Source organism: Orycteropus afer, unplaced genomic scaffold (genome assembly GCF_000298275.1).
Source record: "Orycteropus afer afer isolate SDZICR_OR568_19922 unplaced genomic scaffold, OryAfe1.0 scaffold00249, whole genome shotgun sequence".
Lineage (NCBI taxonomy): Eukaryota > Metazoa > Chordata > Mammalia > Tubulidentata > Orycteropodidae > Orycteropus > Orycteropus afer.
In genome coordinates this window covers 2903185-2928767 of record NW_006921836.1, presented here as the reverse complement: position 1 = coordinate 2928767, position 25583 = coordinate 2903185, and the positions used below count along the sequence as shown (strand labels likewise).

At 43.2% G+C, this 25583-nt stretch overlaps 1 protein-coding gene across 1 annotated transcript in view; it reads left to right on the top strand.

Annotated features, from left to right (window-relative positions):
* The window catches only part of LOC103204447 (phosphatidylcholine transfer protein), a 38041-nt gene extending 16057 nt beyond the window's left edge, over nt 1-21984 (top strand). Inside the window, exons 2-6 of the mRNA XM_007949645.2 lie at nt 11905-12022; nt 16318-16397; nt 19017-19188; nt 20037-20104; nt 21919-21984. Coding sequence (XP_007947836.1) covers nt 11905-12022; nt 16318-16397; nt 19017-19188; nt 20037-20104; nt 21919-21984 — 504 coding nt within the window. The remainder of the gene's footprint in view (nt 1-11904; nt 12023-16317; nt 16398-19016; nt 19189-20036; nt 20105-21918) is intronic.
* Nucleotides 21985-25583: the final 3599 nt, after the last annotated feature.

Below are 25583 nucleotides of genomic sequence, written 5' to 3'. Positions count from 1 at the left end.
TAGCGTAGTGCCTAAGGCACTTGACTGCTAACCAGAAGGCTGGCGGTTCAAACCCACCAGCCACTCCTCGGAAGGAAGATGGGGCAACCTACTTCCGTAGTGATACCACCTCGGAAACCCAAGGAGGGGTCACTATGAATCGGGTCTGACTCCATGGCAAATGACTACATGGCACAACAACAACAACAAGTACAAGTATGCACCACTTCACATCCATGATTTGTTGTTGTTATTGTTACGTGCCATCGAGTCGGACCCAACTCATAGTGACCCCTCCTTGGCTTTCTGAGGCAATATAACTATGGAAGTAGATTGCCCAGCCTTCCTTCCGAGGAGTGGCTGGTGGGTTTGAACTGCCAGCCTTCTGGTTAGCAGTCAAGTCCCTTAGGCACTGTGCTACCAGAGCTCCCTTGATCCATGATATGTTCTGTGAAATGGGAAGTTATATATTTGGGTATTATGTTTCTATATCATTATACAATATGGTCTTTATACAATGTCCAAATTGTGTAATGGTTTTTGTGGAGCCACGAGCCTAAGCCTGGGTGGCTGCTGCTCTCTGTGGCCATGCTTTCTGTGATCATGCCCATCTCCATGGGCATAGTGTTCCCAGCTAGCAGGAGGGGTGAGGAGTGTTTGCTTCCCACCCAGTGCTGCTGATACCCCTTCCCCCTTCACTGTTGCAGTGGCCAGGAGGAAAGACTGGAACCTGAGTTCTGAGCAAGAGACTGTAGCCCTATGAGTTGAAAGGGCTTCCACTCTGAGACCCCCACCTCCACTCAGACAATGAGGAGAAGGTCTCGGGTGTACATACCTTCAGGAGGCCTTAAGGAAGATGGCAGCCCTAGGAGATGATCAGGCATCCCCTCCTGTCCCAACCCCTGTCAGTTTCTGGACACTTCCTATAGTCTGCCAACACCACCACCATGAGGTCCTGCTTCACCCTTCACCTCCATAATCATCAACATGACATCCCCACCCCCAGCTCCAGCCCTAACGTGCTCTCCCAGCTATAGTCAGAGGAGAAGTTGTCAGATCTGGATCCCCAAGACATCCAGAAAGTTGAGATCCAGTGAAACACTGCCTGGCCTGATTCTGAGTTGAAATCTGAGAAGGCTCCATCATCTCCCCAGCCAGATGTTCTGAGGTGCGGGCTGGCTAGGAGTGCTGAAAACCCTGGTGAGGACTCTTCCCCAGAGACCCAAGTGTGGGGACAGCTTTGGGCCAGAGGCCAGTTTGGAACAGTCAGCACCAGGGGCTAGACCCTGCACAGAGAAGAGGAATGCTGGTTCATGACACTCCTGCTACAGGTAGCCCTGGGACCATTGGTAACTGAGCTGAGCAGTATCTTTGGCCTGGGCTGCAGGGACCAGCAGGGTGATCACACTGCTATGAGATCTGCAGCAAGAGCTTCAAGTATAACTCATTGCTGCTCAAGCACAAACTCATCCACACAGACAAGAAGTTCTACGCCTGCCATGAGTGCAGCAAGTACTTCTACAGCTGATCCAACTTCATCCAGCACCACCATATCCACACAGGTGAGAAGCCATATGAGTGTTGCCAGGGCAGCAAGGCCTTTCGCCACAGCTCTTACTTCACATAGCATCTGAGCATCCATGATGGTGTGAAGCTCTCCTAGTGTGGCGAGGGCAGCCAGGCCTTCATCCACCAACCTGGTGCAGTACCATTGGTGCACATGGGTGAGAAGGTGTACATCTGCAGCCAGTGTGGCAAGGCCTTCATCTGGAGCTCTACACTCATCAAGCACCAGTGCATCCACACAGGCAAGATGCTGTATGAGTCTTACAAGTGTGGCATGGCCTTCCATGGCCACTCTCAATTCTTCCAGTACCTGCAGATCTACACGGGTGAGAAGCCCTTCATCTGCAGTGCTTATGGTAAGGCCTTAAGGCAGAGCTCGCAGCTCACCAAGCTCCAGAAGGTCTACTACCAGGAATAGGCAGGGAAGCGAGGTGGGGCCAACAAGGGACATCAGCCTACATTAAGGCTAGGAGGGACTGGTTCCTGCCCACCCATCCTCCCACACAGGCACCTTACTTTGCATGCTAAATGTCCCCAATAAATCCTTTCTGGTTTCTTGGGGGAAAACTAAAAACAAAACCTTATGGGACCATGGACTTATATGCAATTGGACATTGTCCAAATGAATGTAACATACCTGTATTTCATGACACTTCTTGCTTGCATAGTTTCTGATGAAAAGTCTGATATAATCTTTATCCTTGTTCCTCTGTAAGTAAGACTTTAAAAAAGTCTTTTGCTTCATTCAAGATTTTTTCTATTTCTTTGGCTTTCTGAAATTTGAATATGATGTGCTAGGTGTATATTCTTTGGGAAAATTTTAGGCCATTGCTTCAAGTATTTCTTTTGCTCCATTATTTCTTTTTCTAGTATTCCAATTATGCACATGTTATGCCTTTTGAAGTTGTGTCACAATTCTTGGATATTCTGGGTTTTTTTTCCTTTTTTTTTTTCTCATTTAATTTCAGTTTAGGAAATTTCTGTTGATGTATCTTTAAGCTCATTAATTCTTTCCTTGGCCATGTCTAGCCACTTGATGAGCTCATCAAAGTAATCTTTCATTTCTGTTACAGTGTTTTTCTTTCCTAGCATTTCCTTTTAATTCTTTCTTCATTTCCATCTCTATGCTTACATAATCTATCTGTTCTTTCATGGTTTTTTCATCTACTTTTTTCCGTTGGAGCCCTTAACATGTTAATCTGTGTCATATCTCAGTCTGAATCTGGTTCTTGCTCTGTCTATTCAAGTTATTTCATTTCGTGCCTTTTAGCATGCTTTGTAATTTTTCTGATGAAAGCTGAACATGATACAGTGGGTAATAGAAACTGATTAGACCTTCAGTGTGAGGTTTTGTATTAATAAAACTAGGAGTTGGGCTGTGTTTAATGTTTGCCATAGGTTCTAGAGGCTCTTCATTCCTTAGTGCCCCTGTTTTTATCTCTTCTTCATTGTTTTTTGTCTCCCTTAAGAACATCTTACGTAGAAACTAGGTCTTGAAGCTCTTCCAGCTATAATCCACTGTTATCCTGGAGCCCTACTGGTATGATGATGTGTTGGTAAGGTATGGAGGAGGAGAAGAGTCTATAATCTTATGATTAAAACTGAGACTTTTAGTGGGCCTATGTCCCTGGGTTATGACTTTCCCAATTGTTTCTTAGCTTTATTTTTTTATTTTTCCCCCCTCCTTTTATGTAAAACAGAAGGAGCTCTGGTGGTGCTGTGGTTAAAGCATTAGGCTGCTAACCAAATGGTGGTCGTTTGAACTCATTACCTGCTCAATGGGAGAAAGATGAGGCGGTCCAGTTCTATAAAGATGTATAGCCTTAGAAACCCTAAGTGGCCGTTCTACTCTGTCTTATAGGGTCTCTATGAGTTGGAATCAACTTGATGGCGGTGGGTTTGGGTTTTAGGTAAAACAGGTAGCCTAGAGTGAGGTGGAATATCCCTCCCCCAGGTGGGATAAGGCTCTGATAATGCCTTTTGCCCTGGAAAGTAGACCTTTGTTATGGAAAACACTCTTGGTCTGAGTATATTTCACAATAATTACTCTCTGCCTCCTTTGGACAGAATGCCATGCCAACACCTGGGGTGAACCAGAGGATGAATCAAGGGCAACACCAAATGGAGTATGGTTCTTGCTTGGGTTGGGCTACCACAGGACCTTCCTTGCCTCTTTATTATGAGAATGTGGTGGGTTCCTAGAAGTAAAACCCACAAAGTTGTGGTACCCTCCCTAAGACTGCTGGTCCCTGTGAATTTATCACTCTTATACTAGTCCGCTCAGCTGCTGATCAAAAGGTCACTGGTTCAAACCCACCAGCCACTCTATGGGAGAAAGATGAGACAGTTTGCTTCTATAAAGGTGTACAGCCTTGTAAACCCTATGGGGCTTGCTGTGATTTGGAATCGACTCAATGGCGGTGGTTTGCTGGTTTGGTTATACTAGTCTGCACTCAGCCTCCAGCAATTTGTCAGAATTACCATGTAAGTGTTCTTTCTGTTTTATGGCTCTGGTGACTTCTGCTCTGGATACGTCAGTCTCTCTAGATTTTGGATTGGTGGTTTGCTCTGAGCCTCAATTCTCTGATGGGCCAAGAAAAGGTTATTTTCAGCTTGTTCAGCTTTTTTCTTGTTGTGAAGAGTGATGACTTCCCAGCTCTTGACATGTCATAGCTGATGCTGGACTTCCTCTGCAGTTTTCAGATTCAGTGAACGTTTATTAACACTTCTTTCACACCTACCATATGCTAGACACAGTGGTAGGAGTTCTGGACAATATGATTTGGAATTCAGGACATATTTTTCCCATTAATAATTAATGATTTTCCTAGAAATAAATACCTAATTAACACAAAACAAAATCCTATCAAGTCAGTTTTGACTTACAGCGATCCTATAAGGCACAGTAGAACTGCCCCATAGGTTTCCAAGGCTGTGATCTTTACAGAAGCAGACTGCCACATCTTTCTCCTGCAGAGCAGCTGGTGGGTTCAAACTGCTGACCTTTTGGTTAGCAGCTGAACACTTAACCACTGTGCCACCAGGGGCTCCTTCCTAATTAACACACACTAGTCAAAATACCAGGAGCTCTGGTGGTACAGTGGTTAAAGCATTCGGCTGCTAACCAGAAGGTTGGCAGTTGAAACCCACCAACTGCTCCATGAGAGGAAGATGAGGCAATTTGCTTCTGTAAAAGATTTACAGCCCTGGACACCCTGTGGGGAAGTTTGACTCTCTCATATAGGGTTGCTATGAGTCGACATTGACTTGGTAACAGTGGATTTAGTCAAAATACCATACATTTGCAATGAGACACAGCAGAAAAAATATACCTTATCTTTGATTGACTGAGACTTCTTACTTACACTAGAATAGCTTTTCTAGGACACTGCTTTTCCGATGTCTCTCTTTGGCTTTCAAACTATCAGTAGCTCTCCACCATCTAGAGAAAGAACTAACTTCCGATTTGCCCCAGCTTACATGTTTGGCCTCCAGCAATGCTGCCTCCCAGAGGTCTACTTCAGCTAAACTTCACTCAGTGGTGGATGTCCACATACCCCGTGCACTTTCTTGCTTATGCTTTTGTTACCCTGTTCCCGTTTTCTAAGTAATCCTTGCTCCGTGTTATTTTACGTATGGAAACCAAACCCAGCTTTCCAGACTCAGTTCAAGGCTACCATGTAGCCCACAGCTGTCTCCCCCTCTTCTTGGCTCATGATAAAAATATGAAAGATAATGCCCAGGACGTAGTGAGGTGTTGGTTCAGGCATGATACTGGGGGTGGACTTGCTTCAAAATAATGGAATACAAAGAAAAGGAGATAGGAGTAAACCATATTATGGGAAATACATCAAAGAGATATAGAAAGTGATTGGTTGAGAAACCAAGGAAGATATGGGAGTCAAGGTTTCCCTTGGGTTGCTGGGAGAATATGGTTGAGCCAGTCACTTGGGAATGCCTCTCAACACTTTTACTGAAATATCAAAGCAAAAGATGTTTTTGACCATTTGTAGCCACTGCCTTTAGAACTTACGGGATCTTGAAGTTCTTTTAGCCCTTGGGTAACATAAATGGTTATGCGCTCTGCTACCAAAAGCTTGGAGGTTTGAGTCCACCCTGATGCTCCTTGGAAGAAAGGCCTGGTGATTTACTGCCAAATAATTAGCCACTAAAAACTTTGGAGCACAGTTCTGCTCTGACACACATGGGAACACCACAAGTCAGAATGGACTTGACTGTACTTAGTTATTTTTAATTTTTTTTACTTAGCTGTCTGCAATCCTTAGGGATTCAACTGCCATGTTTTCTTAGAGAGAGCTAATTAACTGTCTTGCTTCACGCAGTCTCAGACCCACTTCCCAGTGACAGCTGCCACTTTGACTTCTGTCATTAGAACCAATTCTCTTTGGTGAAAAATGCCTGTTTTTCTCACTACCTAGAGAGTGTTCCTTGCCATAGAGGGACACGGTGGACAGCTTCCACAGGCTTAGAATGGAGAGGCTTCCTGTCTTCCTGAGGAGTGGAAATTAGCCCTTCTGTGAAAGGCAAAGAGAATTCAAGGCACGCTCAAGGGTGTTATTCGTAGAATTAGAGACAGATTTATCAAGGCTGCCTCGTAGTTAGTGAGTAAACGCAGATAAACACCATAAATTGAAGGAAATGAGTGGTGCTTTTCTCCAGGTCATGGGGGCTACAGGGAGTTACTCCTGTGTGGACTTGCAAATGCCAAGTACAAATATTATGACATTTCGACATTTCTCTTCTGAAAACACATGCTAGCTCTTTCACAATTCCTTCTGCTTAGAGCAAGCAAGTGTACAAATCTCTGACTTTTAACCTGTAGCTATGAACCAACCTCTGTAAAGCCTATTACATTAAAAAATCGAGGTACATAACAACGGTTTGTAATAACAAACACGCTACTTTGCAATGTACATCAAAACATCATTAGTAGTAGTACTGTATTTTTATGTTAAAGACATTTTAGTGTATCTGGAAGTGTTGCTTTAATTTTTTTTTTTTTTTTAATGTGTAGAAAGCCATACTATACACTAAGACAAACATTGACTACTTGGCAATGGATGTGAGCTGTATGTTCCCATTTATATACAAATTCTGCTTAAGGTTTAGACTGGAACTTGTCTGTAATCTGGGGACAGCCTATACTGTCAGCAGTAATGTTTTTCAGAACACTTTTAGGCTTATGGAAGCAGTAGAAAAGAAATTGCAGTGTTTTTGCTTTGTTGTTGCTTTCTTCATGCATTTGAATCACTGTTGCTAAGAAATATAACAACTTGATGTTTAGACAAATTAGCCAGGACATCTCAAAAAGTAGTATTCAGTAGCAAAAAGCCTCGATTCTTCATTTAAAAAGTAGATCTACTGATGCTTACTTCACACATTATTATGAGCACAGTGCCCGGTTCAGAGCAGTGCTTCATAGAGGTTGTTGTTGTATGTGCCATGGAGTGGATTCTAACTCATAGTGATCCTGTAAAACAGAGTAGAATTGCCCCATGGGGTTTCTTAGGCTGTAATCATTACAGGAGCAGGTTGTCAGGTCCTTTCTCCCACAGAGTGGCTGGTGGGCTCAAACTGTTGACATTTTGATTAGCAGCCAAGCACTTAACCATTGTGCCACCACTTCTGTACCCATAGAGGTTACTTTACTTTAAAAATGTGCCTTATGTTACAGTTCTGAATCCCCTGAATTAACCTTCATTAATGGTGGCCCTTGAGGTCCTCTGATGGGGTAGTGGTTAAAGCATTTGGCTCTAATGCCTCAGTTACTTAACTATACAAAAAGGAAATTACCATACCTACCTTATTAATAGGTGCTCTGGTAGCATAGTGCCTAAGACATGTGACTGCTAACCAGAAGGCTGGCGGTTCGAATCCACCAGCCACTCTTTGGATGGAAGGTTGGGCAATCTACTTCCACAAGATCTAAAGTTATTACTTGTTCTGTGCCAGACACCATAATAAAGGTTTTAGATGGATCATCTAATTTAATCCTCATAATTCTGTTACTTAGAAATTCTTTTTGGACCCATTTTGTAGCTGAATAAACTGAGGCTAGTAGATGGAAGAGCCTGGTCCCTACAGACTCTCAGCCATTGTAATCACCATATTATATTACTTCGCTGTAGGGTTTTTGAGTGGCCTCTTGGAATAATGGGAGTTCTGGTAGCGTAGTGCCTAAGGCATTTGACTGCTAACCAGAAGGCTGGTGGTTCAAACCCACCAGCCACTCCTCAGAAGGAAGGTTTGGCAGTCTACTTCAGTAGTGATACCACCTCAGAAACCCAAGGAGGGGTCGCTGAGTCTGGTTCGACTCAATAGCAGTGAGTTTGGTTTGGTTACTTTGAAATAATATATAGACAGACTTAGCACAGTGCCTAGTCCATTGAAAGAGATAATCTTTATCCTTTGTCCACCCCTGTCTTTCTCTTTGTCTCGTCTTAACCCTCCAAAAGCCACATTGGGCAAACACACTAGGCCAAACACACACTCAGGGGAGAATCTTATCTTGGGTTGTCTGAGGCAGGAGCACTGGCTTGAGGACTGGAAGGAGCAGGTTCCTATCCAGGCTGTGCCACCAATAGCATCATCAGCTGACTCTTGGGAAGTCACGACTCTTTTAGACAAGAGGCCTAAGGCTCCATCTGGCTCTTGAGATCCTGTGTGATGGGACCTCTTTACCTTAATCGGTAGCTTGTGGTTTGGAACAATGGAGAAAAAGTATAGAGAATAGAGCTGAAGAAGGAGACACTGTGGGGAGTAGAAGGAGACAGGGTTCACGTTATCTGCCTTCTTTTCCTGGCTGTCTCATGTGCTAGCTATAGGAGGGAAGAGATCTAGCCTCTCTCAGCTTCGGTCTTCTCATATAAAAATGGCTATAACACTATCTGGTAAAAGTATACGTTGGGAAAAACTTTCTTAAAAAGGGGCATGCAGACCCTTCAGTGTTAATGGCTTACCCTAAAATTCATTTCTAAACAAACTTTCCTAATGAAAAAGATTAGAAACATAGACCAAGTGTTTTCTACAAGCAATATTTATATTTTTTGAAAAGATTTGAAAGTAGAAATATCTTAGGAAAATGATTAAATTCAGTGTGATCTCTTTATAACCTCAATATATAATATCAAGTTAAAAAGGAAGATATAAAGCAGTTTATATCATATTACAGAGTCCATGGGTTGTGCAAATTGTTTGCACTTGGCTCTTAAATGACAGATTGATGGTTCGAATCCACCTAGGGGCACTGTGGAAGGAGGCTCTGGTGGGCAATCTACCTTCCATAAAATTGTTGTTGTGTTGTTGTTATGTGCCATCTAGTCGGATCCGACTCATGGCGACCCCTCCTTGTGTTTCCGAGGCAGTGTCACTATGGAAGTAGATTGCCCAGCCTTCCTTCCAAGGAGTGGCTGGTGGGTTGAACCGCCAGCCTTTTGGTTAGCAGTCAAGTGCCTTAGGCACTATGGTACCACAGCTCCTGTTCCATAAGATTACAGCCATTGAAAACCCCATCGGGTACAGTTCTGCACATGAGATCATCATGAGTTGGAATTGACTTGACAGCAATAGATTTTGTTTGGCTTTGTTATGCTCATTTTATAGCACAGAGGTTTTTTATATTTATAGGAAATATATCAAATATTATTTTGTGGTTATTTGTGGGTTATGAGGTTACATATACATTTTATTTTCTTTATTCTTTTTAGTATTTCCCAATTTTCCTGTAATGAATATGGATTAGCTTCATAATTTTAAAAAATGTTTTCTGAAAAATGAAATAAAAATGAGTATATTTGCTCAGATGATTTAAAAAAAAAAAAAAAAAGAAATGGACGAGAAAGTGCTTTGTTCCAGAAATTTGGGCTGGGACTGTTTAGTACTTTAAGCGGACGTTTTATTGATAGACTAGGAAAGGTGTTACCGTGCATTTTGTTCTCCTGGAGTTGTGGTATGTCTCAACGAGTGTTTGAAGGAAGCCGTCACAATAGTTCATTCTTCTGTATTCACGCAAATCATGATCGTTCCATTTTTCTCTTCCTAGAAGGCTTTCCGTTTTTGTTTTTTTTTCTGTGATATGTGTGTGACTAAGGTCACTAAGGGTACAACTACACTCAGGAGAGGAAGGGAACCAGTTTAGGGAAACAGTTGGGCTTAATTTATCCACATAATCAAAGCTAAATCATGTAACGTTGAGGAGATAATTATTTTAATACATAATTATCCTTTTTACTCAGCACATGTTGAAAATAGGACCCCAGTATTCCTCAACAGAGAGTTAATTATCTCTCTTCCAAAGCTTGTTGATTAATCTCTATGTGCATGGGGGGGGCATGTATAGACCTTTACTATGTTAGCATGTGTGTATGAGGGCAGTGACAAGCCTCAGAGAACTGAGTGGGAGGAGAAAGAGCTGACCCTCTGGAGATCTGTCACCAAACCCAAGGGAAGCCTTTTCAACTACTTTGCCCTCCCCTTGGTGCACCCATGGCCACACAGGTAAAGGGTTCAGGTCTATAAATATGTCATTTGTGACTGGAAACCCTTGGGATAAAGCCACATACTTTTAGAGCAGGAATATCCTTATGGGTTCAGTTTCAATTTTACCTTCTCTTTTGTGCCAGTACCTTCACATGCATTTGGAATTCTTAAGCTGGCATGTGTTTACCCTGGTTTAGGTTTATGCTACATGAATCAGGAAGTTCTTGAAGCCTCAAGATCTGAAGATATATTGACCATGTTCATCAGTTGGCTTCATATAACTCCCTGGCACTTTGAATATTGCTTCATTCATTTATGATTAGCCATTAAAATTGCATTAGCACATGGAAGCAAGATTTCATCTAAAAACTTGATTTTTTTTTTGTGTGTGTGTGCATGTGTATAAACTAATCTGAAGGAGATTGCTTAACACTATTAACAGTTGAGACTTTAGGCAGGGCAAGTGTCAAGAATTGTAAATTGTCATTATCTAGAGAGGGAAATGTGTAGTGGGGCCAGTTCCAACCCAGAACCCTTACAGAAAAGAAAGTGACTTAGCATGAAAATTCTCTGTCTTGGAATTCAAATAATGTGTGGGATTTTATTATGCTCCAGGAATATCTAAAATGATAACTTCTCCCTAGAACTCCAGTTGCCTATATGCCACCCCATTTGGATGTCTAATAAGCGTCTTAAAATCAGCTTGTCCAAAATAAAACTCTCAATTATTCCGCTAGTTCACAAATCATCTCCTCCCCAAATTTTCTCCATCTTAGAAAATAGAGCTCTCCCCTACCCAGTGGTTTAAAAAAAGGTTCTAGGAGTTATCATTGATTTTTTTGCTTTCTTGTACTACACAGCCAATCCATCAGCATTTCTTGTTGCTTTTTCCTCCAAAAGCTCTGGTGGCAAAGTGCCTACCAGCCACTCCTTGGAAGGAAGAATGAGCAATCTACTTCTGTAGAGGTAACACCTCAGAAACCCAAGGAGGGGAGGATTCATTATGAGTCAGAACGACTTGACTGTGATGAGTTGTTTTTTTTTGTTGTTGTTGTTGTTGTTTACCTCCAAAATAAACCTTTGAATCTTTGACTTCTCTCAATCACTGTTACTTCCCTGTTGAAATCGCTATCATCCTTTTCCTGGACTATTGCAATGGTCCTCTAATTGATCTTGTTTCCTTATGATCTTTTTCTACTAAGAAGTAATAATCATGATTTTAAAATGTTAATCAGATTTGGCTATTCCCTGTTTAAAGTCATCCCTTGGTTTCCCACAGCAATTATAATAGTATCCCTACTTCTTTCCCTGGTTTACAAGTCCTTTGGTCCTAGCTACCTCTCTGATTTCAGTCCCTACCACCCTCTCCCTACCCACAACACTCCACACCCTCTCACTTTCTCTTCTTTGAGCAACCAACCCATCAACCTGAGGACCTTCCCTTTACCAGGGGTGGGTTTCCCTCATCTTCTCATGGCTGGCTCCTTACATTTCAAACAAGATGTTCTGATAATTGTTAACCCCATAGAAGTCTTTTCTGATCACCTGATTATATGGACACCCCCCCAACACTCTTTATCATATAATCCTTCTCACATTCTATTTAAATATCTGGATGGCACTTAAAACTATCTCTACGTCCAATCCCTACAGCTGATCCCTGCTGCTGAATATACTAAGAGGAGGGGTCTCATCTATTTTCACCATTGGTGCCTCTAAGGCCACAGAAGAGGTGCTCAGTAAATAAATGTTTGGTGTTGCATGAACCCCATTCTCAACTGTTTTTCATATGCTTATAGAATCCAGTTTTCTCTCAACTTGGCAACTAAATGATTATTTCTACTCATTCTGTTTTTACAGCAGACTGGGCTTTATGAATATAAAGTCTTTGGTGTCCTGGAGGATTGTCCACCAGCTCTGCTTGCAGATGTCTATATGGACTTAGACTACAGAAAACAGTGGGACCAGTACGTTAAAGGTAAGTGATCGGTGTTGTGTGCCATCTAATCAATTCCGAGTCATAGTGACACTATATGACAGAATAGAAAGACCACACAGGGTTCCCTAGGCTGCAGTCTTTATAGGAGCAGATTGCTAGGTCTTCTCTCCCACAGAGCTACTAGTGGATTTGAATGGACAAGCATTTGGTCAGCAGCCAAGCACTTAACCACTGCACTACCAAGGCTCTTAAGGGTAAGTGATACCTACCTTTCTTTTTTGTTTGTTTAAATCAATTAAATATAGAATCCTTTCTTATTTATTATAGCCAATGCAAAGGAGCAGGTTTAATATCTATTCTAGTTATTTCATTTTTAATTTATGTCATAAAAATCTTAGATGCTAAGCTGCAATGTACCTTTGTGATTTCTAGGACTTTCTCCTGGCCTATTTTCAGATCTGCTCTCTAGTTTGCTTTGAAGGTGACTTTGCTCTCACTATTAAATTGTCTTACCGTCCTGTATACCTAGGTGGACATGGAAGGCTTCTTGGGGGAGGTGGTGTCTAAACTTTGTTTTGAAAGTTCACTCCAAGTTTTCCAAAGAGACAAGAATGCATGTGAGGGCATGAGAGGGTGTGGGGGTGAGTGGTTTAAGGGCATTCCAGACTAAGGGAACAGCATGAGAAGTCAGAAAAGAAACTACGAATGGTTTGGTGTTGATGAGTTGGTAAGAGTAGCAGAATACAGAGCCAGGGCAGGAGAAGGGTCCAGATCTCCGAAAGTCTGGCATGGGCACAAGACTTCAGGTTCTAGATTTTGCCCTGTAAGTTATGGGGAGTTATGAAGGCATTGAGTAGGGGACCTTCTTGCAGCTGAGAGCAGAGAGTGGCCTCTGCCATTTTAGTGTCAGTGGGAAAGAATGATGGAGCTAGCAGAGGGGCACATAGGCTCTGATAGGCCCTTGCTTTAGCCAAGATTCTTGGTTACCACTCAGGAAAGGATCAAATCTGGAGATCCTGGATAGAGTGGGAGGGAAAACGTGGAATAAAATCCCAAAACTCAATAATGACCAGAATTACAGGTCAGATGAAATCTAGTGAGACACCCAATACTATGGCCCTAGAATACATTCTGAGCCTGGAATAAAACTCACCCCCAGGGGAGGACTCTCAGCCCAATAGTTAACAAGATGTACATGTGGACCACTAGACCCAGGATGACGTACCCACATACTCTACGGTAATACATCCCTTAGAGCAATAGACCATGGGACACCAGAGGACCAACATTCAAATTGAAGAAATGAAGGGCAAACAGGAGCGCATAAATATGAGGGGCACAGGGTAGGGAGGGGAGGAGCCTGGGTTAGGGTTGGACATGGCGAATGGGGAATGAAACTAAATGTATGCATTACATTGAATGTAAAACAAGCTCTTAAAATAAAAAAAAGTAAAAAAGAAAGAAATCAATCCAAATAGAAAAAAAAAAATGTATTCTTGGTTACAAGTTAAAAAAAAAAAAAAAAGCTAACTGATTTTATTGGTTAACAACATTGAAAAGTCCATGGGTTTCTCCTGCCTGGACAGCTGCATCTGAAACTTTCTTTTTCTCCTCTTGATTCTGTTTTCATCTGTGTGACTTAATTCTCTAGCAGATCCTTATGCTACAGCAAAGTTGAAACCAGATGACCCAGACTTACAGTCTACTATTTAAATAACTCCAGGGGAAGGAGAATCATACTTTCCCAGTGTTTGTATCCCAAGTCCTGGGATTAACTCCCATTGACTCAGTCTGGATCACATGCGATTTCTATTGGATATTTGTCATAGTTTTTGGTTACTTTTGGTTGTTATGTTGTTAGTTGCCATTGAGTCAGCCTCTGACTCGTGGCAACCCCATGCACGCTGGAGCTGCCCCATCTTGTGCCATTCCCATGATTGGTGGCAAATCAGACCCTTGTGATCCATAGGATTTTCATTGGTTGATTTTCAGAAGTAGATTGCCAGGCCTTTCACCCTAGTCTCTTGAGCTCTGTTGAAACTTGCTCAGCACTGCAACATGCAAGCCTCCATGACCGATGGGTGGTGGCTGCACATGAGATCCTTCGGCAGAGCATTGAACCAGAGTCTCCCTCATGGAAGGCGAGAATTCTACCCCTGAACCACCACTGCTTCTTTGGCTTCTTAGTGTTTTTTTCAAAGGTTTATTCTTCATACTTAGGGAGAATTGTGAGGCTTATCTCTGACCTTCGCTCCTTCAGGTTCCCTTGCAACCATGGTGCACCGTGTGATATAGACTCTGCCAAAAAGATGCACATGCAGCTTCAGTTTGGAAAAGAGCAATATGAGGAAGCAGGCAGCATACAAAATCCATTTCCTGGTTATAGCCGTGGCCAAGGCATCTGGCTTTGGGGGAAACAGTTGCTGAGCCTCTAGTGTTTGGTGACTAGCATCAGCAGTTCATGATGTCTGAGTCCTAGGACAGCAGCTGATTGTCCTTGCTGGAAGTCCTGCATTTCTAAACCTCACTCTGGCCCTGCTGGGATTCTGTGAGCTACCTGAGAGCCTTTACTACATCACTCTGCAGCATAAACTTGGCCAGAGTGACAAACTGAGACCCTGGCCCGATGCACCTTCTCTGAACTAATCACTGTGGCTGTTGGGCCCATTTTCCCAGCTCTGAAATTCAAACAGCATCAGTCAACCTGAGCCACATAGTCAATAAGTCCAGAAGGGTGATTGACTGAAGAAACTGGAGATGCTGGTGTTAGAAGGGGGAGTCAGTGTTGAGCAGACAGATTACAGATGTCCACTGCTTCCTTCCTTTCAAGGGCTGTCTTCAGCCTCCTGGAACACCAGTGAGCTAGCAAGCTCTTTAATCGACAGTCTGCTTCTAACAGATTTTCTTTTAAATGCTAAATTCAATAATGTATTGCCCCCTTCAACATCTTCTGGAGGGGCTCCCTTGGTTACGTCAGCAGCCTGGGCTGCTGAACCTCTCAAATGGTTAGAGCCAAGCTTACTATCAGCTTGAGGCAAAGCCTGGGGGTGGAGATATGGTAGTTACTAAATTCCTTTGATATCTTTTCTTGATTGTGCAGTGGTTAAGCACTTGGCTGCTAACAGAAGGATCAGTGGTTCAAACCCACCAGTCACTCTGGGGGAGAAAGATGTGGTAAGCAGCTATATCTGTAATGATTTGTAGAGTTAGAAACCATATGGAGCAGTTCAGCTCTATCCTACAGGGTTGCCAAGAGTCAAAATCAACTTGATGACAGGGGGTTTGGTGTTTTGGATCTCTCCCTAAGAGTTTGCTGCTCCGGGCACACAAGAGCAACATGCAGCTTTAAGGAAATTTGGACCCTGGGTAAGAAGCGGGAGTTCCTAGGTGTCACAAACACTTGGGTACTAAGAAAAGATTTGCAGTTTCAGTCCACCAGAGCCATCTCGGAAGAAAGCCCTGTCAGTCTGCTTCCAAAAGTTCCCAGCCATGAAGACCTCATGGAACACAATTCTCTGAAGCACAGGGGTTACTATGAGTCAGAATGTACCCAACAGAAACTGGTAGTTGAGGAAGAGTGTAAAGAAATGTAGGAGCAAATCAAGAAACTTTGTTTAGCCACAGCTCTGCCACTTTCTAGCTTTTTAGGAAGTTCATTGCCCCCTTAGGAACCTGCATCTCACACCTAAAGGTGCTGGACTGGTTGACCCACTAAAGTCCCAGCCTGGCTGTTCTGAGTCCAGAAATCCAAAAGAGGAAGGAAGTCTTGAAAGCGAAACTCTTGATACTCTAGTGACATCTGGTGGTAACCTTAATTTAAAAACTTGTGAAAATTTCTCTTTTGAGGTCTGATTTTTTCATTGCATTCTGTCTGAAAATTTTTTTTGTGATATAAGATGGACAGGTGTTGCTGATCTGCCCCCCTATGTTTTTCTATCCACTTGACTCTATTCCTAGGTAACAAGCTTTTGAGAAGGTAATGAGTTGGCCCAACTTTTTCTAGAATTTTATGCCTATGAGCTAGTGGTTTAAAATACCATGCAAGTTCATCATAACTATGCTGCTTGTTAAAGAGCTCTGGTGGCACAGTGGTTAAGGCATTTGGCTGCTAACCAAAATGATTGGTGAACTTACCAGCTGCTCTACAGGATAAAGATGAGGCAGTCTGCTTCTTAAAGATTTACAGCCTTGGAAATGGTGTGGGGGAGTTCTATTCTGTCCTGTAGGGTTGCTATGAGTCAGAATGGACATGAGGGCAGTGGGGTGGGTAAGCTGCTTGTTAATTGAAGCCAAAGAGATTTATAGGTGCATTAATACCTTTTGTTCTCCTTTAGAACTCTATGAGAAAGAATGCAACGGAGAGAAAGTGGTCTACTGGGAAGTGAAGTACCCTTTTCCCATGTCCAACAGAGATGTATCCTTTCAATAGGCACACCATTCCTGGATTGCTTAAGAGTTTCTGTATACCTCAGCCATCATTGAATTCAAGGTGGTAGAACTAATGTTCTAGCACGTGCAGGCAACATTGTCTTTGATTCTTGCAGAAGGATATACTAAAGCTGTTACTGCTTATGCGGCTTTTGGAAACTTTGGCATATGATTCACATGGAACATCTGTGATTGTGGTCACTGGGCTTGACATTCTGAGCCACAAAATTTGGGACCTGGATGAAACGTCAAAGAGTGCTTCGTACAGCTCCCTCAGTCTACAGGGGAAGAAGTGGAGACCCAGAGAGGTGAAATAACAGAGGTATCTAAATGGCTGGTGGCAGAGCAGGGTCCAGAACTCAGGCTTCTGCAAATCTAGCTCTCTCTATCCCCTACCCCATTTTAATTGACCCTCTAGTGATCCCTCCTTGATTGTTGTCTCTGGAGACTGGAGTGTTAAGTGATGTCTGTCAGATGAGCTGTGTAAGTTGTGGGACAGAGTGGGTAAAAAATTTCTGCTAAGAAGATGCAGGAGGTTTGACAGAGAGGAAAGCCAGAGCTAACACAGCAGCATCTCTTCCTGGACATATTTAAGGACTTAAACCAAAAAAACCAAACTCACTGGTTTCAAGTTGATTTGACTCATAGCAACCCCTCCTTGGGTTTCCGAGGTGGTATCTTTACGGAAGTAGATTGGCCAATTGTCCTTCTGAGGAGTGGCTGGTGGGTTTGAACCACTAGCCTTCTGGTTATCAGTGAAATGCCTTAGGCAGTACAGCACCAGAGCTCCCTTTAAAGACTTACGCCATGAGTATCCAGGAGAGTGGGGACAGTAGACAGGCCAGTGTCCATGCAGCCCTGGAGGTGCCACAGTGAGGGCTTGGACAACTGTGGGTGCTATAGGGACACTGAGGTGGCATGGGGCTGTGATTGTAACTATGTTAAAGTAAATGTAATTGTGTCATATTTAGAGTGACTGTTTTAGATTTTTAATTCCTTCTAGTAAGCCACTCAAAATTCTATTATTTGAAAGAGTAATGAACACATTAAAGAGCCCTAGTAGTACAATAATAAGTGCTTGGCTGTTAACCAAAAGTTTGGCCATTCAAATCTACCCGGGGTACTGTGAGAGAATGACCTGGCTCTCTGACCCCATAAAGATTACAGCCTGGAAGACCCAGTGAGACAATTCTACTCTACTTTGTTACATGAGGTCACTGAGTTGGAATCAACTTGATGGCACCTAACTTGGTGAACACATGAAAGAATTGAGCTGTGGAATTCTAGCTAGACTTTAGAGCTGGATCTCACTTCAGGTTCAGGCGCCGTCACTAGAATTGGGCTGTGGCATCTTGGGCAAGTTTTTTACACTTTTCTGAGCCTCAATTTTGTCATCTGTAACATGAGGGTACTTAACACTGACCTGACAGGGGTGTTTGTAAGGGTCAAAATTGATCCTTTAAGTAGAGCACACATGTTTATTACAGTCAGGCTGAATAAGTAGTGACTCTTACTGTTTCTTAGGATTTAATTTATCTTCCCTAGACATAGTGGAGGAGTGCTGGTGGCATAGTGCCAAAGGCACTCACTTGACTGCTAACCAGAAGGCTGGCGGTTCAAACCCACCAGCCACTCCTTGGCAGGAGGGTTGGGCAATCTACTTCCGTAGTGATGCTGCCTCGGAAACGCAAGGAGAGGTCACTATGAATCGGTCCAACTCGATGGCACATAACAACAAAGACATAGTGGTAAGGAGGTCTGGTGGTGTACTGGTTAAGGCATTTGGGTGCTAACCAAAAGGTCAGTAGTTCAAACCCAACAGCTGCTCCATGGAAGAAAAATAAAGGCAGTCTGCTTCCACAAAGGTTTACAGCCTTGGAAACCCACTGGAGATCACTATGAGTCAGAATCTACTCAGTGGCAATGAGTTTGGTTTGGTTTGGTTTAGACACAGTGGGGTTCTATGAATGTTTATCAAGATGAAATGTCTTTTTTTTTCTTGGTGAACCACTGTTAACTCAGGACATCTGCCTACTAAATATACAAGTATTCATGTGTCCTCTTATGACTATGAGTTATAACATTGATTGACCATCTTTTATATGTAGAGGCAAGTAATGAGACCTTTGGGATGAGGACAAGACAAAGACAAATGGCACCACCATTTATCTAGTGCTTATTCTGTTCTAGCCATTGTCTCCAATGACCCCAACAAGCCTGTATGGCAGGTAGTGTTACTTCTATTTCCTGGATAGGGAAACTGAGCCTCACAAAGGTTGAGTAAGTTAGCCAGGATCACACAGCTGATGAGTGATCAGTCTTCTGCCACCTCACAGTGTCTACTTAGAGAAAAGAGGACTGGTTCCTCTGCTAACTAAAAGCACCAAGGAACCATTCACAGGTAGGTAACCATACCCTCCAAAGAACACTCTAGTTGCTATGAGACACAATCTTACAGTGCAAGTAGGGAGACAGGGCAGATGAGTGAAGTAACAGTACCAGGGAGCAGCTGCCAGATGGGAGGTACAGAATCTCCTTCCTTTGCTTTAGATTTATGGGGCTTTCTTTGCACATCTGAAATGTCATACCTTGACTTGTGGTGCAGTACGTCTACCTCCGGCAGTGGCAGGAGGTGGAGGTGGAAGGACAGAAGGTCCACGTGATCCTGGCCCAGAGCACCTCTGTGCCTCAGTTTGCTGAGAAACCAGGCGTGATCCGCGTGAAGCAGTACAAGCAGAGCCTGGCGATTAAGAGTGATGGCAAGAAGGGGAGCAAAGGTAAAGCCCAGGGGGCATCTCGGTGCACCCAGCCTGTGCCACACCCATGAAGAGCAGGCTGACTGGGAGGTATAAAATGCCCCAAGGCTTAAGGGAGACCCTTGGAGGTCAGAGAATGGCATGGGTGCAAAACAGGCAAGGGATCAACACCTTGGGAGGAACTGAACTTGACCAGAGTGCGAGGTGGGTGTTTAAATCTGGCTCAACACATTCTTTATTGACTCTTGCGTTGTCGAGGTGAAATCCGAATTTCATAAGCAAACTAGAGGGTTTAGAAATTCATTTCAGGCTAATCCTAGGATGGACTGGGCTGGTAGTTCTGCCTCAAGGAAGGCAGCTCCCACTCAGCATATCATGCTTGCCTTGAGTTCCAGCTCCTGAGGGCTCAAGGGCCATGGGCAGAGAGTAGGGCTTGAGGCCACCTGCTACACGTAAAGGCACAAGGCCTGGGGTCTTAGGTAAAATGTGAACCTAGTTCTGATGCTGCTTAGATCTATCACCTTGGCCATGCCACCTAGCTTTACTGAGGCTCACTTTCATCATTTATAAAATGGAGTTAAGTTTACCACCTTCTTATGGTTGTTAGGAAAATTATAAATGAGGTTCTATCTAAGTGTCTAGTGCCAGGTGTTTAATAAATTGTAGCATAATGTAGCTGTGCATTCAAAAACGTTTACTCATAAATATGCTATGAGTTAGAGGAGAAAAGTCTACCCGAATTATGTCCTACCTCCCTCCATACTTTCTGGGTGCAAATATGAAGATTCAAAGTTTTCAGGGTTTTGTTGCTATAGTTTTCAAACATTTTTTTTTCCTCCTTCTGAATTGTCCTTTCTTTCCCCCTCTAGTTTTCATGTATTACTTTGATAACCCGGGTGGCCAAATTCCGTCCTGGCTCATTAACTGGGCCGCCAAGGTGAGATCCCAAGAGACAGCAGGGGGAGGAGAGGGGCTGACAAATGTTGACTTAGCCCATGGAGCTGTCAAGCTGAAGAGACACTTTGTCTCAGGCGGAATGAGGCTCTTTTATGAAGTGGCTTGGTTGAGTGACTGCAGTTGGAGCTGAGGTTGCCAACACCAAAGACCGAGGCTGGGACAAGTGACAAAGAATTCTTAGCTTGGAATGCCAGCCCCTCCCTGCTAGCGTCCCGAGACTCCTCCAAGGATCACTCCTTGGAACCTCTGGATAATATGTCTGCTCTTCATAGAACAATAGTGCCTTTGGACCCTGTGTCTGCTTATGGAGGAGAAAGACAGACTGACCTTGCTCAGGAGACAGTCAGACATGTGTTCAAGCCTGGGGGAGGCATCAGGTTTTTTTTTTTGTTGTTAATTTTTTCCAGTAAGGTAAGGAAACTGGCCTGGTAGGCTGAATCATAGAGACTGCCTAAGAACCTGGCATTGTGGGCTCATTTGCTCCCTGGGTGGTGCAAACAGTTTTTACTTGCCCACTAACCTAAAAGTTGATGGTTCCAATCCACACAGCAGTACCATAGAAGAAAGGCCTATAATTTGTTCCCATAAAGATTACAACCCAAAAAACGCTATGGAACACTTCTACTCTATAGCACATGGGGCCACCATGATTCAAAATTGACTTGATGTCAACAGGTTTGGGTTTTGTTTCATTTTTATATAAGTCTCTAGGTGATGTCAATGGTTAACACACTTGGCTGCTGAGAGATTGGAGGCAGAGCTAACTGAGAGATTGGAGATTTGAGTCCATCAGAGATGCCTCTGGGCCTGGTGATCTATTCCAAAAGATCAGCTATTGAAAACCCTATGAGCACAGTTCTGTTGACACACATTGTGTTGCCACGAGTTGGAGTTAATGCTTTGGCAACTGGTACCACTATATGTCCTATCTACTGGCTGTAGGATGCAGCAGATTCCTTGGGGAGTGAAAAGCATGTAAGCTTTGGAGTCCATCTGATGTGATTTCAAATCCTGGCTGTGCTTTTAGCTGTCTGTGTAATCTAGACCAAAAAAAAAAAAAAACAAAGAAAAAAACACCTCACTGTCATTGAGTTGATTCTGACTGATAGAGATCCCTATTGGGTTTCCAAGGCAGTAAATCTTTATGGAAGTAGATTGCCCCATCTTCCGTCCATGGAGCAGCTGGTGGGTTTGAACCGTCAGCCTTCTGGTTAGCAGTCATGTGCCTTAGGCATTATGCCACCAGGACTCTTTGTGTAATCTAGGGAAGCCATTTAATTTTTACCTTTTTTAAAACAGGAATGGGTATTACCAATCCCATACAGCAGGAGTATATAAGACAGTGCTTAGAAAAAGTATTGCATAATACCCTACACTAAATAATAATATAACCTACACTCTTCCTCCCCAATCCTTATCATTTTCTAAAGTCTATGAAACAAGTCCTTTCTACCGTTTCTTTAGAAGAATTTAACAACCCAGATCAATCCCATTTCCTGGATTTTCCTTTTCTTTTCAAGACATGGTGTCTCAGAAGTTTCTTAGCTTTTTACTAGCAAGAGCCAAAATATAAGTCAGTGCCTTGAAACAGTGGTCCATGCTACCTAGTCTCACCTAAGCCCTGCTTTTTGTCATTTGTTACCCATGACAGCATTCTTTTGAAATAGAGTCAGGTGGCATCTTGTCTTCCATCATCCCCAAAGCCCTCTTTGTTTGCCTCTTGCTTCATGTGAAGAAGTCATGAGTGAGCAGCTGTGAGGATAGACCAATAACAGAATTTCTTGTCCTTTGCAGAATGGAGTTCCTAACTTCTTGAAGGACATGGCAAAAGCCTGCCATAGCTACCTCAAGAAAACCTAAGACAAGAAATGGGGGACCATGTGTCCGAAGAACAATGTCTCTGGAAGTGCCACAACCCACTGAAATTCAGCTTTCCTTTTGTCTTCAGAGGACCGCATGTGCTACAGCGTGTCATCCCTGAACGTATTTGTCTGAGAGTGGGCAGGCGCCTGGCTTGCTGGTGGTTTCCTTTCCCACTCTCCCCTCCCCAGGACCACTATTGAATATGAGTAGGATTAGGGAAACCTTTGCTTATTTATTTTTAAAAAGGGAAGTCCTCAACAGAAAACACAGTCATTCCATTGTACCATTTCTTTGTGGATGGATGGGTGGAGGATGGGCAACAAAATGCAAGAATGACCACTAGGTAAGCAGGCTCCTTCCCAGAATGTGATTTCTTGCAACCCCAAAGGGGCTGCTGGAAGTTGCGTTCCATTCAGAGCTGGCGTTCAGTGCCCTAGAGCTAGAGGACGCAGGCTGATGTCCATTTGCATTATGCTTTGTTGATTAGATTAGGCTGGGATTTGAGGTGCTGATCCACCCACCAATATCTATTCTTACTTGTTCATATTCAAGTTTCAAACCATTTTGAAACACATTGCAGCTGTTGAAAACCCTATTTCTACTGATGCACATTGGGTTGCCGGAGTTAATGCCTTGGCAACTGTTGTTGTTATGTACTGTTGAGTCAGACCTGACTCATAGCAACCCTCCTTGGGTTTCCAAGGCAGTATCATTACAGAAGTAGATTGCCCAACCTTCCTTCTGAGGAGTGGCTGGTGGGTTTGAACCACCAGCCTTTTGGTTAGCCGTCCAACTGCCTTAGGTACTATGCTACCAGAGCTCCCCTCGGCAACTGGTACCACTATATATCCTATCTACTGGCTGTAGGATGCAGCAGATTCCTTGGGGAGTGAAAAACATGTAAGCTTTGGAGTCCAACTGATGTGATTTTGAATCCTGGCTGTACTTTTAGCTGTCTATGTAATCTAGACCCCCCCCCCCCAAAAAAAAACCCACTGCCATTGGGGTAATTATGTGATAACCATTTTTCCCTTATCACCTGTATCTGAGTTTTTCTCTTTCCCATGTGCCACTGGGTAAAGCCTGCTCATACATCTCTAGCTCTGCACTGAGACATTGAGGTGGTTCTGGAAGCCAGCAAAAGCTAGCAAAACATACTTTGCACATAACATCACTATGAAGTGGCTTTCCATGCAATAAGATGAATTTGCCTTCTAGAATGTTTGGACATGTTGAAGTCCAATAGTTCACAACCAGGGAAAATTTAAGTAGTGGCTTGGTTGACTCTGCACCTTTTTTCTCAGGAAATCTACCTTAATAGCCTTGCCTCTGACACCACTTAAAGGCCTATCAGTTTCCTATATTTTCTCCTGTATTTTGTTAGGGAAGATACTGTTTGGCCAAAGGCACAACATTGATGATCTCAGGGAAAATTTTTAACCAGTCTGTGAAGGTAACAAACCTCAATTGATGGGCATAGAAACTCAAGACATAAAGCTGGAAGGAGGGCCTTTATTATACTGGGATACCTCAGACTGTATGTCTTCTCTCTGGGAAGGAAAATGTATTCCATACAGAATAAATACAGAGTGGCTTGAACTTGTTGGGTGTGCAGCTTCCTACTTAACCTTGTTCCTTTTGTGAGAATGAATCAGTTAAGGTCTCTTTTGTTTGCAAGTGATATCCAACCTAACTCAAGCAAAAAAAAAAAAAACGAACAAAAACAACTCACTGCTGTCGAGGTGGATCCGACTCATCGCAACCCCTCCTTGGGTTTACAAGGCAGTATCACTACGGAAGTAGATCATCCAGTCTTCCTTCCGAGGAATAGCTGATGGGTTTGAACTGCCAGTCTTCTGGTTAACAGTCAAATGCCTTAGACACTACGCCACCAGAGCTCACATACATGGAATGTGAAGTATAGTGTGCCCTCAGATAGGGGACCGATGGATGCTTAAACAATGGCATTAGATTCATTTCTGTTGTTCTTCAAGTTATCTTTGATCTTGGTCTGCATTTGATGGCAGGATTGCCGCTCACAGCAGTAGGTCACTCTTATATCTTCCCAGACTCGTACCAAACACAGAAAGACATCATTTTCTTCCAGAAGTTCCTGCACCATCCTATAATTTTCTGTGCCTATCTCTGTGCCAGTCATTGCAGTCTTTATGGATGTTGTTGTTGTTGTTACATGCTGTCGAGTCAGACCTGACTCATAGCAACTCCTCCTTGGGTTTCTGAGGCAGTATCACTACGGAAGTAGATTGCTCAACCTTCCTTCCGACGAGTGGCTGGTGAGTTTGAACCGCCAGCTTTCTGGTTAGCAGTCAAGTGCTTAGGCACTACGCTACCAGAGCTTCTTGTCTTTATGGGTAGGATTATGCAAATAAATAAATACCTCATTAAAGTATCATCTTAATATAGCTGGAATTTACTTTTACATTAAATCTAAATGCCTCCTCCTATAGAGGTCAAACTGAAATTTTATGTATAGACTCTTTTTCTGCACCACAAACACTGAAAGAGATTCTTTGAACCAAAAATCAACGTGAAATAGTGGCATGCAGATCATATCTCTAAACCAAAAGCAAAAAACCAAACCTATTGCCATCAAGTCAATTCTGACTATGACTGTTTTGGTTCTCTAGCTGCTCTAACAGAAAATACCACAAATATATGGTTTGACCAATAGGAGTTTATTCTCTTAGATTTCAGGAGGCTGGAAGTCCGAGTTCAAAGCCAACTCTAGGGAACCTTGGGCTTTACCTCTTGCTCCCAGCCCACAGGACCTGGAGGTGTCTCTTAATTCAAGCAACTGCTGGCTGCTGAGGCTGACAAACCCAAGATCAGCAAGTAAAATGGCACAGTCCCAAGATTAGCCAGCAACATGGCAGGCCACTAGTTTAAGTCCAGAAACAGTTGCAGGATCAGCAGGCAACATGGCAAACTGCTGAATGAAGACTCAGCTACATACAAGGTCCAAGTGTGCCAAAAAGCTAGAGAGATTTTTCAAAGCGTCTTCTTATATCCTGGAAGCAGGCCACATCCCTAAGGCAGCTACTCAGCTACTGACAGTAGAGTCCACCATGAAGTTGTTAACCAGTCTCATCATGGGGAATAACTGCAACCAGCTGCCCAGCCACTCAAAACAAGGCCCAGCCAAGTTGACACATAACCCTAAGTATCACAGCAACTCTATAGGACAGAGTAGAACTGCCCATAAGGTTTCTAAGACTGCAAAGCCTTACAGAAGCAGACTGCCTCATTTTTCTCCTGCGAAGTGGCTGGTGGTTCCTTTTAGTTTGTAGCCAAATGTTTTAACCATTGTACCACCAGAGGTCCTGTTGTTGTTGTTGTTATGAGCCACCCAACTCATAGCGACCCCTCCTTGGATTTTCAAGGTGGTATCACTATGGAAGTAGATCTCCCAACTTTCCTTCTGAGGAGTAGCTGGTGGGTTTGAACCGCCAGCCTTCTGGTTAGCAGTCAAGTGCCTTAGGCACTACACTACCCGAGCTCCTAGAACTCCTGTAATGTTAGCTAAAACCAAGAAAATCCAGACTCTCTGCCATGGAGTCAAATCCTACTCATAGTGA